Source organism: Castanea sativa, chromosome 1, assembly GCF_040712315.1.
Source record: "Castanea sativa cultivar Marrone di Chiusa Pesio chromosome 1, ASM4071231v1".
Lineage (NCBI taxonomy): Eukaryota > Viridiplantae > Streptophyta > Magnoliopsida > Fagales > Fagaceae > Castanea > Castanea sativa.
In genome coordinates this window covers 12,035,722-12,051,124 of record NC_134013.1, presented here as the reverse complement: position 1 = coordinate 12,051,124, position 15,403 = coordinate 12,035,722, and the positions used below count along the sequence as shown (strand labels likewise).

General features: G+C 35.1%; 1 protein-coding gene and 1 pseudogene across 1 annotated transcript; one reads left to right on the top strand and one right to left on the bottom strand.

Moving 5' to 3' along the window:
• Positions 1-410: 410 nt before the first annotated feature.
• LOC142622840 (uncharacterized) lies at positions 411-4,678 on the top strand. Its single transcript, XM_075796398.1, has 2 exons — positions 411-3,238; positions 4,070-4,678. Exons 1-2 carry the CDS (start codon positions 646-648, stop codon positions 4,420-4,422), a joined length of 2,946 nt encoding a protein of 981 aa, XP_075652513.1. The 5' UTR covers positions 411-645; the 3' UTR covers positions 4,423-4,678.
• An 8,920-nt stretch (positions 4,679-13,598) lies between these two features.
• Positions 13,599-15,120, bottom strand: LOC142610592 (cytochrome P450 CYP94D108-like; annotated as a pseudogene).
• Positions 15,121-15,403: the final 283 nt, after the last annotated feature.

Genomic DNA, 15,403 nt, shown 5'->3' with positions numbered 1-15,403 from the left:
TGTTTCTAAAGGAAATATTTAAAGTCCTATTTTCATCTATTGTAAATATACTAACACTTTTTAATGCTTCTAATAATAAATTTTTGGTTCAAATACCTTTTATTCCATTGTAACTACCGAATTAAAAATAAAAAAATAAAAAATTTGGCTTAACTTTGAAGTCAAAAACCAATTTATTTGATTAATGGGTAATATTTTAAAAAATTATATATACATTTTAAGGAAAACGTTCAATTTTTTTTCTAAATTCCATCGTGTCTCACAACGTTACCTTTCTGTTAACATCCATCAAATCCGTAATGTACTGTAGGAACCAGCTATGCCCAGCTAATGGTACTAGGGCCTAAAAGAGTAAGGACACACAAGTCTTCATGCAATTACAACCCTATTCTCTATTCTCTTCTTTCTTTCTTTCTTTTGCCATTTGCAGTTTCACCAATTGTTTATTATTCACTCAAGTTTGATACTCGGTGGAAGTCGTCTGATTCTCCCATTACGAGGCTCTTATAAACTAAGCTTCACAGTGCGATTTGAGCGAACCTGCATTCATTCGTTCTTCCTCACGCTTTTGCGTAGAAGAGAGAACCCGTGACAGTGTAAACTAAACACACAGAGAGACAAAGGGAGAGAGAGAGAGAGAGAGTGATGAGGAGCTGTGTCACTACTAGCTTCCTACTTCACATTGCTATACTTTTCCTTCTCTTCTCAGCATGTTCTTCTTCGTACAGTGATCTTGAAGTGCTGTTGAAGCTTAAGTCCGCCATGAAAGGACCCAAAGGTGCAGACTTGAAAGACTGGGAGGTCTCTTCTTCTCCAGTAGCGCATTGCTCTTTCCCCGGGGTTTCATGTGACGACGATTTACGAGTTGTTTCTCTTAACGTGACTGATATAAAACTCTTCGGTTTTCTTCCACCGGAGATTGGCTTACTGGACAAGCTAGTGAACCTAACACTCGCCGGCACCAATCTCACCGGAAGTCTTCCATTAGAAATGGGGAACCTCACGTCACTCAAGTTCTTGAACATCTCCAACAACGTCTTCATCGGAAAATTCCCCGGTGAAATCACTCTCAGAATGGCAAACCTCGAAGTTCTTGACATTTACAACAACAATTTCTCTGGCCCACTTCCTACAGAGATTGTGAACTTGAAAAACCTCAAGCATCTTTGTCTCGGTGGGAACTACTTTTCAGGGTCAATCCCAGGCTCCTACTCCGAGATTCAAAGCCTCGAGTTCTTGGGCTTGAATGGTAACTCACTCACAGGCAAGATTCCGGCGAGTTTGGGTCGGTTAAAGAATCTCCAAAAAATGTTCGTTGGGTACTACAACGCTTTCGAAGGTGGTATTCCAGACGAGTTGGGTTCACTCACTTCACTTCAACGCTTAGACATGTCTAGCTGTAGCCTTACTGGTGAAATTCCTCGGAGTTTAGGCCTTTTGAAGAACTTGGACTCATTGTTTCTCCAAATAAACCGTCTCACAGGTTTTATACCTCCTGAACTATCTAACTTACAAAACTTGCTTTCTTTGGATCTCTCAATCAACCAACTTACTGGTAATATACCAGATAATTTTTCAAAGCTTGAGAATATTAAGCTAATCAATCTGTTTAAGAACAAGCTACAAGGTCCAATCCCGGAATTTATTGGCGAGTTACCGAATCTCGAAGTGTTTCAGATATGGGAAAACAATTTCACGTTGCAGCTACCTGAGAATCTGGGGAGAAATGGAAAGTTGAAAGACCTCGACGTGACGTCCAACCACCTCACCGGTTTGATTCCTCGAGATTTGTGCAAAGGAGGGATGTTGAAGACGTTGATTCTCATTCAGAATTTCTTTGTCGGTCCGATCCCTGAGGAACTCGGAGAGTGTAAATCGCTTGTCAAAGTCAGAATCATGAAGAACCAACTCAACGGTACGATTCCGGAGGGTCTTTTCAACTTGCCATTAGCGGAGGTGGTGGAGCTCAACGATAATAACTTATCCGGTGATCTTCCGTCGGATTTTTCAGGTGAAAGTCTCGGGATTCTCTCACTTTCCGGTAATAAAATTACCGGGAAAATTCCCAAGGGAATTCAAAATCTCAACAGTTTGCAGACTTTGTCCCTGGAAATGAACTCGTTTTCCGGTGAGATTCCGAAGGAACTGTTCAAGCTAAAGATGCTCGCGAAGTTCAATGTAAGCGATAACAACATCAGCGGCGAAATTCCGGGTTCGATCTCTGAGTGTACTTCTTTAACTACGGTCGATTTTAGTGGAAACAGTCTGTTTGGGGAAATTCCTAAAGAAATTACCAAACTGAATGTTCTCAGTGTTCTCAATTGCTCGAGAAATCAACTTACCGGTCAAATTCCCGAAGAAATTCGAAACATGACGACCCTCACAACGCTCGATCTTTCTTACAACAATTTGGAGGGCAGAATTCCCACTGGAGACCAATTTTCTGTTTTCAATGAAAGTTCCTTCGCTGGAAACCCCAATCTCTGCTTGCCACATCATGTCTCGTGCCCGTCCTTGATAAATTCGGGTCACGGTTCGGGTCGGAGTACCAACCCGGGCACTTGGAAGATAATTGTAAGCGTGATTGCACTCGTAACGGCTCTCTTACTGGGTGTGGTTACGGGTTACATGATCCACAAGAGGAAAGTCCACAACTCTCGAGCCTGGAAACTCACCGCGTTTCAAAAGCTCGATTTCAAAGCTGTGGATGTTCTAGAGTGTTTGAAAGAAGAGAACATCATTGGCAAAGGTGGGTCCGGGATTGTGTACCGTGGGTCCATGCCGTTCGGCCTTGACGTAGCGATCAAACGTTTGGTGGGTCGAGGGAGTGGACACAGCGACCACGGTTTCACGGCTGAGATTCAAACGTTGGGTCGAATTCGACACCGGTTTATAGTGAAGCTGTTGGGTTACGTGTCGAACAAGGACACGAACTTGTTGTTGTATGAGTACATGCCGAACGGGAGTTTGGGGGAAATGTTGCATGGATCGAAAGGTGGGCATTTGCAATGGGATATGAGGTACAAAATAGCCGTGGAGGCTGCTACGGGGTTGTGTTATCTTCACCATGATTGTTCGCCTATGATTATTCATAGGGATGTGAAGTCTAACAATATATTGCTGGACTCAGACTTTGAGGCTCATGTTGCTGACTTTGGGCTCGCCAAGTTTCTTCAGGATGCCGGGGCCTCGGAGTGCATGTCCTCCATTGCTGGATCGTATGGTTACATTGCCCCAGGTTTGCCATCTTGTTCTTCAACCTCCAGTGCTAGTACATGTGCTGTAGCGACTTACTTTATAAGCTGTTAACATGGTAGCTTTTGATTTGAATATGACTTTGACATGCATCTCATGATTGATATTGCCTTTAACATGTACCATGACAAGAAGTTTCATCAGTATAGTTAAAAATTGTTGTGAAAATTTGTGTTTGTATTCGTTGTTTAGTATACCTTTATTGAGCAAGATCGCGTCTCAGAATGTGAAAATTTGTGTCTATATATAGTTGGTGTTACTTGTTAGGTATACTTTCGTTGAGTAATTTATAATTGAGGGTGTCTATACACGTGTATCTTGCGAGACTTATAGCTAAATTGTCACTTCTAAATACTTTCAAGATTCAAATTTTTTCTTATCAACTATTAAATTATAAAAATAAATAAAATAAGTTGTACCTAAGAAAAAAAAAAATGTTTTGAAAAAACAAAACCCATAAAATAAGCTGACTAAAATTTAAAAATCAGGCCATAACAGATGATTTTGCTGTGTTTATGCTTAATGTCATATATTTTGTTGAACTCATTAGAATGATGACACCTTGCTAAAATAGACACATATATGCCATTATCATAATAGATCTAAGTAGAATTGAACACTGAATCAAAAGTTTGCCCTTTTGTATAAACTAGTCTTAAAAAATTCTAGTAATAATTATATAATAGTAAGCAATTATGTTTGTTTTTTGTCTCATCTTTAGCCACGTTCAGTGTCTTGAATTCAACCTTACCTACGTTTTACTTTAAACGTGAGCTAAGCATCTGAAATCTCATTAATTTTCACTGTGCAACAGAGTACGCTTACACGCTGAAAGTGGACAAGAAAAGCGATGTGTACAGTTTTGGAGTTGTGTTACTGGAACTGATAGCAGGGAGGAAACCAGTGGGGGAGTTTGGTGATGGGGTAGACATTGTGAGATGGGTTAGGAAAACAGCATCAGAACTGTCTCAGCCATCTGATGCAGCTTCAGTTCTTGCAGTTGTGGACCCTAGGCTCAGTGGGTACCCTCTCACAGGTGTGATACATTTGTTCAAGATAGCTATGCTGTGTGTTGAAGATGAAAGCTCTGCTAGACCCACCATGAGAGAAGTTCTGCACATGCTCACAAATCCTCCTCAGTCTGCTCCAAGCCTTGTGAACCTTTAGTTTATAAAACTTATATAATATACTCTTGGTGCTAAAGATCAATATTTTTGGAGTAAATAATAGTTAAGTAATTTGTAATAACAGGTGGTGGGTGCAAGAAATGTTTCACTAAACTACCAAGCTTTCATGGTGGCTTACTTAAGCTTTTAAGCTGGACTTGGTTTGAATTGACCAAACTCTCTTTTTGTCACTGTAAAATATTGACTTATGAGTTTTTAACTTGGTCAGTTAAGCTAATATGTGGTGTTGATTGTGACATTGTGTATTCCATTTGCTTTATGCCTTTACCTATTTATTTTTGTTGTAAATTGGTGTATTTTGGTATTGGATTTTACTAATGGATTAATGGATTTTGCTAATGGTGCTTTTTAGGGGCACCCAATAATTAATCATTTCTTTTTTAATTTTCGGGAATTAAAAAAGTATTAATAGCGTTTTCAATTTCTGAGAAAATGTTTCTAAAAATGAATGGTTTAATGTGTGTCCTAAGGGTCTACATTAACCGGATCTTTTGGTATTTTACGTTTTCGTGCTAGGATGATATTCGAGACATGTTGTTTGATCAGTTGCATCGCTTGGTACTCTCTGATTACTTGTGTTCATTGCACTATATTGACTATAACACACTTTTGTTATGTGTAACTTGTGTGGATAAGTACGAGGTGCATGAGAAGGCCGTGATACTATGTTGGACCAACAGATATTGAACATCCATAACAAATTTACTTTGCAAACTGGACATTTGGCGCATGGTTTGAATGTAATTGCAAGTTGGTTCAGTGCTTGATGGGATCTTTTGGTTTGTGTTGTGTGTTTTATGCTGAGAAATTGTGTTTTAACTTTGAAAGTGGTTTCAAAAAAAAAAAAAAAAAAAAAAAAAAAAACCTTTTTAAGTGAGAAATGGGGTTTCAGCCAAATCCGATCTCGTGCACCTATTTGGCTATTCTATAAGGCAATTTCCAAAGTTACTTTGTAATTCTTTATTTGGGTAATTTTTATCCAAGTAGTTCTAACTTCTAAAGTTCTTACCAATTACCTAAAAAACTTAAGTTGCTAGAAAATTTAGGGGTGTTTGGTAGAGGAGTTTGAGTAATATTGTTTGGGTGTTTTTGATAGACATGTGGGTAGGGGTGTTTGGTAGAGGAGTTTGAGTAATATTGTTTGGGTGTTTTTGATAGACATGTGGGTGAAAAAGTGTAAAAATGTGTGTAAGTGTATTTAAAATGCTCAAAAGTGTGCTTGAAATGCCCTACCAAACAGTCTGTTGGAATTTAATTATATAATTATAGTTCTAATACTTTCCCTTTAAAAAGTGGAATTCAACGCATAAGATTTAAAATATTTTAAACGGGATGTAAAGTAAAGTAAGACATCAAACTAATGATCTCAATTTATGATACAATATTAAATTATTAATTCTCTCAAAAGTTTAAACAATCAGAAAATGATGAATTTAATAATTTAACCTCAAATCTAACAATTGGAATTAAATCAAATTGAATACTTCTAATTTGAAATTAAAAATCCCTGAACTTTTATAAATGTCCAAACCACCGCACACCCTTGGTACGATAGTCATTCTATAAATATAAGTACTTGTGGGGTGTGGGGGGCAAGGGTCGGGGTTCAAGTCTCCAGGAGAGAGCTTCACACACATATACACTTAGATTAGGCTAGAGTAGAATTCTATCTTGTATATAATAAAATAAAAAAGTCCAAATCACACGGTGTTACTACAATGAACAGAAAATGCATGCAGCTAAATAAAAAATTATTCTAATTAAAATTTAGTTAAAAACTTAAAAATTTTGTTTTAAAACTTAATATTTTCTTTTTCTTTTTCCTCTTCATTCACTAGCAGCACTAGTCTAACCATCACAACCACCATTAACACTATCACCGATCCACCCCAAACAACCACACACCCAACACCACTGCACACATTCACACACACACAACTAAGCTAAATCTTTCAATTAAAAAAAAAAAAAAAATACTAAGCTTAATCCGCCATTTTATTATCATATACTAGCTAGTAACCTTCTTTATGTGTGTATATATATATACATACACGTAACTTTTTGTGAGAGTTAAATATGATAAACACAATTCTATTAGGGCTCTAAAAAATATCTAACTCGTTCATTTGTACGATTCTTTCCAAATCGTGCAGGTTTATTATGTGAGGTGGCATGAATTGGGCAATTATGACCATCAAATTAGTAAGTTAGTTTGATTTGTAGGTTGAAAATTTTTTAACTTATCGAAAATCGAACCGTCCGCTTGTATATATTTATTTAGGGATTCTAATTTTTTCTTTCCTTCCACTAAATATGATAATTAAAAAGCTCAACTTTATGGTCCAATTAAAGAATATATATATGGTATAAATTTGCCAACCTGCCTAATTGAAACCACTTAAAATTTCAATTAATATGCCAGTTTTAAAGGTTGGTGGGTCAACAGTAGATTGAAAATTTTCAATCCATCCACGATAGTTTGGTTAGAATATTGGCCTCAATCCCCCAATCCGACCCGTTCACAGTCTTAACTTGCTCATATTATATATATACATGCATTACGGACGGAGCCATTCTCTGGCTTTGGGGGCGTAATGGCCCCCCCAAATTTTGAAAAATTAAAATACTCCTATACATATTGGTAATTAATTATAGCAATTTTAGTCAATAAAATTACATTTGCCCCCTTAACATCATCACTGTCCAACTTAAGCAAAACAAATATGCCCATAAAAATTTAACTAATCTAAAATCCATGAAAACAAATTAACCAGCCCAAAAAAAAAAAAAAAAAAATAGCCCAACCAGAAAATCACTAATAAAAAGCTAAAACAAAAATTTTGTCCAATCAACTAATTTGAGATCCAGCCCATAAAATTTAAACAAAGCCATAAAAAAGAAAAAAGAACCCAATTGAGAAAGAGGGAGATCAGAGATGCTTCTGGCTTGTGAGTCGTGGCTCCTGAGGACTGTGGCATGACCGCGTGAGGCAAAGTAGTGAAACTAAGCAGGGGCAACATGACACTAGCCACCAAATCTGAGCAAAGCAACACGACATTGACATGGTATTTCTCTCTATCTCATTTGGCATAGGAACCTCTCTAACTATTATTCTCTCTCTATAAGACTATTTTTAACTCTTTGATACATGACGACCCAGTGATGCTTTCTCTCTGAGCTTAGTTACTTTTTGACTTCTTTTATTAGTTGTTATAATCCTATAATTTATTCTAATAGATAGTAAGGCCTATTTAGTTTAGAGGAGTTTTAAGTGATATGATCTAAAACTCATAACTGAGTTATCAAAACACATGGATCTACAAAATTTTTTTGGTTTGGCTTGGTTTTCACCCTTTGTTTCTATCACTCAATTCTCTAATTTTTGAGTGATAAGTTATGGAAACTGAAAACACATTTTAGGTGTTTTCAGTTTTCAATGACATTTTCGTAATTAAACTCACAACTCTCTCACTGTTCAGTCGCAATGTTTGACTATTGGGTTTTTTTTTTTTTTTAAACAAAAAGTAAGGGCAGAACTAGGGGTGTGCAGAAAACCCACCAACCCGCCAAACCCGACCTGACCCAACCCACCCTGCCGGGTTAGGTCGGTTTTTAGGGCTTGGTGGGTTGGGTTGGGTTATAAAATTTTTTTTTTGTAGCGGGTCGGGTTGGGTTTGGGTCATAAAATTACAAACCCGCCAAACCCGACCCACCCATATTTTAATATATATATTTTAAAAATATTATATATTTAATAAATATTTTTTTAAGTTAAAACCCAGCTGTAGAACACTTTACCAATTCCTACAAAAATATATAATATAAAATCCTATTACTTTCTTTAATATATATTTAAATATATTATATAATTAATAAAAAAATATGGGTTCAATTTAATAATAATAATAATAAATTGTCCAACCCATGGGTTCAACCCGACCCAACCCGACTCATGTGGGTTGGGTTGGACATATTTGATGGGTTGGGTTGAATTTTTTTTGACCCACCATGGTGGGTTAGGTCAAAAAATTCCCTCAATCCGACCCAACCCGACCCATGCACACCCTTAGGCAGAACTGAGTGATGAGTGCCAAATAGGGGGTTTGGAAAATTGAGGTATTTTAAGTGATGAGTGATGAGAATTGAGTGATGACAAATTTTAAACCAAACTGGCCTAAAAGCATTATTTCAACTTTAATGATAGAAGAGTGTAGAACTCTGTAGAAGAACTACAAAGCTTTGGACTCTTGAGCCATAAAATAAAAAATGGTAAAGATTTGGATTTTTGGAGCATATAGTTGGTTAAATAAGTGGTAACAATGAGAGCAGTGAATCATGTGGGTAAGAGGGGTGTGAATTTTGTTTTTCACTTTAATTGAATAATTAATTGCATCATAAGATAAAAATGTAACAAAAATAATAATTACTTAGAACTAATAAATTTAGAATAAAAAATTTTATAAATTGAAGAGTAATAATTTATAGGGTAAAATATCATTTTCGTCTCTAAATTTATATAAAAGTTTGTTTTTCATCCTAAACTTTCAAATTTTCATTTTTCATCTTCAAATTTCGCAAAACGACTTGTTTTTCGTCCCATGTGGGTAAGAGGGGTGTGAATTTTGTTTTTCACTTTAGTTGAATAATTAATTGCATCATAAGATAAAAATGTAACAAAAATAATAATTACTTAGAACTAATAAATTTAGAATAAAAAATTTTATAAATTGAAGAGTAATAATTTATAGGGTAAAATATCATTTTCGTCTCTAAATTTATATAAAAGTTTGTTTTTCATCCTAAACTTTCAAATTTTCATTTTTCATCTTCAAATTTCGCAAAACGACTTGTTTTTCGTCCCATGTGGGTAAGAGGGGTGTGAATTTTGTTTTTCACTTTAGTTGAATAATTAATTGCATCATAAGATAAAAATGTAACAAAAACAATAATTACTTAGAACTAATAAATTTAGAATAAATAATTTTATAAATTGAAGAGTGATAATTTATAGGGTAAAATATCATTTTCGTCTCTAAATTTATATAAAAGATTGTTTTTCATCCTAAACTTTCAAAATTTCATTTTTCGTCTTTAAATTTTGCAAAACGACTTGTTTTTCATCCATTTATGTCTGTTAGTTTTTGTCTTATGTGGCTTAACTAAGCGTTGACCTGTATTCGACTGGGACTAAACTGTTTTTATTTTTTTTTAAGTACAAAAATACCCCTCTCCTCTTGACGCAACCTGAGAAATTCTATGCCCAGGCTGAGACCCCAGCCCAAATATCAAACCCATCGGCAACACCAATTGTCACCGGCGACCCAATTGCACCACCACTCTCCATAACTAGCCATGCTCACAAACCCACCACCCTACCAAAAAACCCAAACAAAATTCAAACAACGACCAATCCCTTTTAATCGCAGTCGTTCTTTTAAACTCCTCCGCCTTATCCCTGTTCCATCTACACCGTCCATTTTCTCTCTCAAAAAACATAGTTTTTCTCTCACCACCGATTCTTGCAATTTCACACCGAGTTGACTTGTTTTCCTGCAAACCCAGAAGCCAAAAAATAAATACAAACACATGGGTTTAGATCACAGTGAAAGGTGGACTTGTCCATGTAAATCCCGTGAGTTTTCTTCAAGTACCAACAAGAAACATTAAAACCCCACCTCATGTTAAATTCAGGGAAGTGAAATTGACATAACATGGTTTGTTGTGTTTGTTTCTAGAGGAAGGTTTGGCCGTTGTTTGGATTTAGGTTTTTTGGTTAGGTTGTGGGTTTGTGAGTGTGGCTGGTTGTGGAGAGGTGGTGCGATTGTTGCTGATGACATTTGGGGTCGTGGGTGATTTTGACAGTTGGGCTGGAGATTTAGGGCTGTTTGGTAGGTTAGGTTGAGTAATATTGTTTGAGTATTTTTGATATACGTGTGGCTAAAAAAGTATGTTAAAATGTGTGTAAGATTGTTTAAAATGTGAAAATGTTGGTTAGAACTAACCAACCAAACAAGTCCTTAGTTTGGGTATAGAATTTCTATCAGGTTGTGTCGAGAGATGGAGTGAGGGGTATTTTGTATTTTTTTTTTAAAAATGGTTTTAATGTGTGAATCATTGTGATACACGTCTCTTTTTCATTTTTAAGTAAGGACAAAACTTAGTTACTCCACAGATTCCCTTTTTAAAATTCAGTCATGTGACTACTTAACTTAAAAATACACTTCCATTCCATGAGAAAAAATTTCACATAGCAGTATCTTAAAAGGGGAACCTAAGAAACATCACCTAACTACTGTACCTAAGTCTTGCTCTTTAAGTAAAATGGTTTAGTCCAAGTCAGATACCAGGTCAATACTCCATTAGGCCACCTAGGACATAAACAGAAGGGCGAAATGTAAATTGTTTTACTAAGTTTAAGGATGAAAAAGAAACTTTTGAAAGTTTAAGAACGAAAATGATATCTTATTCTAATTTATAATTAGTGCATTATGCATATTGGCCACATTCTTGTGTTCTTATTTACTTGGTAAATAATTAGACATATAATCGGGGTAATGAATATTTTTAACGCGTCATATATTATAATACATTAGCAAATGATTATTTTGTGTCTTTTCACGTGTTCATAGTTTGTTTATACTATTTGAATGCTAGTATTTTTAAAAAATTATTAGTCGTACTTTGCCCGCCCTTAATCGGAATCCTGGCTCCGTCATGCATGGAACTTCTTTTAATTTATTACGGACCGTCTACGTGGGGAACTTCATGGGTTGGATTGGTTGAAGATTCTTTCTCATAGCGCTCAACCCCAAGCTTCATTCCAATGAGGATGTGGGGAACCGAACACCTATTCAGTTTCATACATAGCTGTGATAGAACGCAAAGGGCCTGCTTCAATCTTCATGCCCCTGGAGTTGGAGTGTTGGACCTCTTCGGGTGACAAAGCCTACCTGACTCCATAGACCATATTGTAAGAAACCTTAAAAGCCCATTGAGCATATGAGCTCAAGGACGCGGGACTTGCCAAGAATTCAGAAAGCTACTCGGTTGTAAAAAGAAGGTTTGGCTTCCCTCGGTACATTTTTTAGTAATTTAATATATCTGGATATGTTCTTTTGTTTTTTTTTTTTTTTTTGAGAAAAATGTTCTTTTGTTTTAACTATAAATGCCAAGTGGTAATGAGTTTTTATTCTCACATTTTATTTAGTTAATGAGTGATGTGACAATATCTCATTAAAACAAAATGAGACTCATTTTTAAAAAGTACTAAAGGTAAATCAAACTCATAAAAAAATTTATAGTCTTTATTCTCATCCAAACCCAAAATAAAAATAAAAACACAAATCTGGTTCATCTTGCATTTGGTGTTTTTCAAGGAAATTAGCATGCCCCTAAATACTTTTGAGCAAGCTATTATTTATAACTAATCACAAACTCACATTATACAAATTTATGAAAAAAAATGACACAATATCTATTATTACATATTATCTAAATTTTTCCTCATTATTCGCCAATTAAATTCATAGCTAAATATAGTAGACCCAAGTATCACATAAAATTTTTATCTAATCTATATAATATCCAAAGGCTAAAGCTTTTTTGTTAAGTTATATCAACATAGCAATTCGGTCTATTGGGTTAATATTGGTTCACTTTGGCCCATTCAGTCCAATTAGGTCTATTTCAGACTAATTAGACTTCGGGAATTCAAAGTTATTTTAAGCAAACATGTTTTGTTTATTGTTTTCTAAAAGTAGACGCGTATTGTTTCTTGATACTTTTACATCCCGCATCAGAGAGAGAGAGAGAGAGAGAGAGAGAGAGAGAGAGAGAGAGAGAGAGAGAGAGAGAGAGAGAGAGAGAGAGAGAGAGAGAGAGAGAGAGAGAGATTTTTTAAATGTGTGATGTTATGAGAGATTGGATGGTTAAAAGTGACAATCTACCATGTAGAAGATTAATACACAAAAAAATGAATTCTTAAGTTTTCATGAGAAATTAATCACTAATGATGATTCAAAACACTTTCAACAACATTTTTTAAAAGCAATTTAGGATTTTAATTAGTTTGGATTCCTATTAGCACACAATTTGGAGGCTTTATCATGATAAATAGAACAAATAGTCCAATTATATTTTTTAAAATTATTTTTTCAAAATAAATAATTATTAAACAAACATTTTAGGTCATTTTACCGTTAGAGTAACAAACCAATTAACTTTTTTTTATGTAGACACGATTTCAATATAAATCTCATGATTGGTAACAAAAAATCTTTACGAATTGACTAAACTAACTGAAACCAAGAGCATATATTACATAATATAGTAAACACAAATGTATACAAAAGTCTCACTTTAAACCATATTTGTATCTACATGTATAATAGAGAAATGCTATGTACAAAACATTTTCACAACTTGCCACAAAAAATTCTAATTAAGTGGCAGATTATTACTGTCTAATACTGGTAGGTTAAAAAGTAATTTCAGTTGCAGTTCAAATTAAAACCAGTAACAACTTATCATCTAGTATTTGTTATGAAATATTGTGGAAGTAATTGTTCTCATTATAATATTAGAGAAATGCTGTTCACAATATTTTCATAACACTTTCACAACAAATTTTAATTGATAGGTTGTTATTAGCTGTTACAAGTGGGTAAAAAAGTAATTTAAGTGATGGATATATTCAAATTAAAAACAATAACAACACTATTTAAATTTATTGTAAAAGTGTTGTGAAAATGTTATGAAACTGTTGTGAACGCAGCACTTCTCATAATATTATATAATTCTAAGAATATTGCAACACAAAAAAAAAAAAATGTTCACAACTTTTTTCAAAACAATTAAGTTAATAAACTTTTACTAGTAGTTTTCAGTTAGACCCACCATTAACATCACTTTTTTACCTACTACTAACAATCTACTGCATTAACAATTTGTAAAAAAATTTGGGTTTAAAGACTTTCTCTAATTTCATATATTCAAATCCACAATCCCATTTTTTTTCTTCCATTTTTTTATTATTACAAATTTTGGTTATTTTATAAGGAATGTCGATTAAATATATGAGAAGTTTTTATTTACGGAATATAAAGTAAAATACAAAAATGGGGCAGAGGATATGAGGATCTTAATTCATGATTCACATCAATTAATCTCATTCATACATCTTTTCCTCACCCTCACAGGTAATCCACCCTTCATCCTCAGCGTCAAGGCCAACAAGTACTCAGGAACCTTGCCCTTGCTCTCTGCCTCAATCTCAAACCTCTCCATCACTGTTGCAGCAATGGACTTCATCTGAATATAAGCCATATCTTTACCAAGACAGATTCTTGGCCCAGCTTGAAATACTGCAAACCGAAACGGGCTCTCTTGCTTACACACTCCATTCTCAATCCATCTTCCAGGCAAAAACTCAAAACAATTCTTCCCCCAAATGCTCTCCATCCTCCCCATTCCATAAATTTGATAACTCACTTCCCAACCTTTCCCAACAAAAGTTCCGTCTGGCATTATATCATCGTTTAAACATGTCTTGGTATCAGTCGGTACAGGTGGGTAAAGTCTTAGTGCTTCTGAGATTGCTGCATGTAGATAATGCATGTCATGAAGCTCGTCGTAACTATATGTTTCACCTATGTTTTTTCTATAACGAACTCGGATAGTTTCAAGCTCTTTCAATATGTTTTGTTCCACTTTTGGATGTGAAGATAAGAGCCAAAAGAACCAACTCAAAGACGAAGAGGTTGTGTCACGTCCAGCCAGAATAAAGCTTATGACGACATCTCTGAGAAATTTGGGTGAGTCTTCTTCGTTTGACATAAAACAAGACAATAGGTCTTTTTCTTTATCAACTTTTTGGCCCATTTTGGATCGTATAATATTGTCTGCAAATTCATGGACGATTTTGATTGATTCTTTTAGCCTTCGCTCTGATCCAATATTTAGAAACTTTTTGACTTTTGCAAGAAATGGTAATGCATACATGAATCTCCCAAAGGAAATTGTTGTAGCTTCTTCAAAAGCCCGCATGAACTCAGAACTCAGAAGCTCCAGTTCCATCAACACTGAGACAACTTGGGTCGACGTTGAAAGCTAATTTACATATATTGTCAAATGCAAAACGCTCCAAGATGTCTTGCAAGTCCAAGACTCGTTGTGTTTCTGAGGCTTTTGTTAAAACGGGAACCAGTCTTGTACTGATCTCAACGGTGACGTTTTCCATGATAAAGTTGCGGAGAGATTTGGTGTTGAATTCATAGCTAGCTGTTTTTCTTTGGATTTTCCATAGTTCACCATCAGAGTTGAAGATTCCTTGGCCAAGAAAGTCTTTGAGAACGGTCATGAAAATATTTCCTTTTGGGTAGTTTCCGAAGTTGGTCTTGAGCATGTGTTCAACGTTGGATGGATTTGCTGTGATGAAGCCATAGCCCTTTCCTAGCCTCCAAAATACATCAGTGTTTGTTGGGCAATCTCTTATACTTTCAGTAGACCAGTCAAGAAAACGGTGCCTATTTTTCAAGAAATCGGGTAAAACTCCCAGAATAGGGTATATTTTGGGGCCTGGTTTTTTTATGGGTTTTTTTGTAGGAGTGTTAAAGCGAAAGTAGAGATATAGAGAAAGAAGAAAGAAGAAGAGGAGTGTTTGGATAGAGAAGAGCTCCATAGACTTTGGAAGAGAAAAGGAGCTAAGATTTAAAGTAATAGAAATGAATGGAATATATAGGGAGGACTTGGGTTTTACAAGGATAGGTAATAATATAAGCAACCTATTAATGAGACACAGAATTTGTATTCCTAATATAGTTTATACTTGGATTTTATAAGCTTGAATACTCATATAAGGTACTAATATAAACAACATTTAAATTGGAACACAAAAACTGGGATAGAGAACCCGTAATCTTAATTTGGTTCATAAACTTGGAAAATGTTTCACTATAATTAGT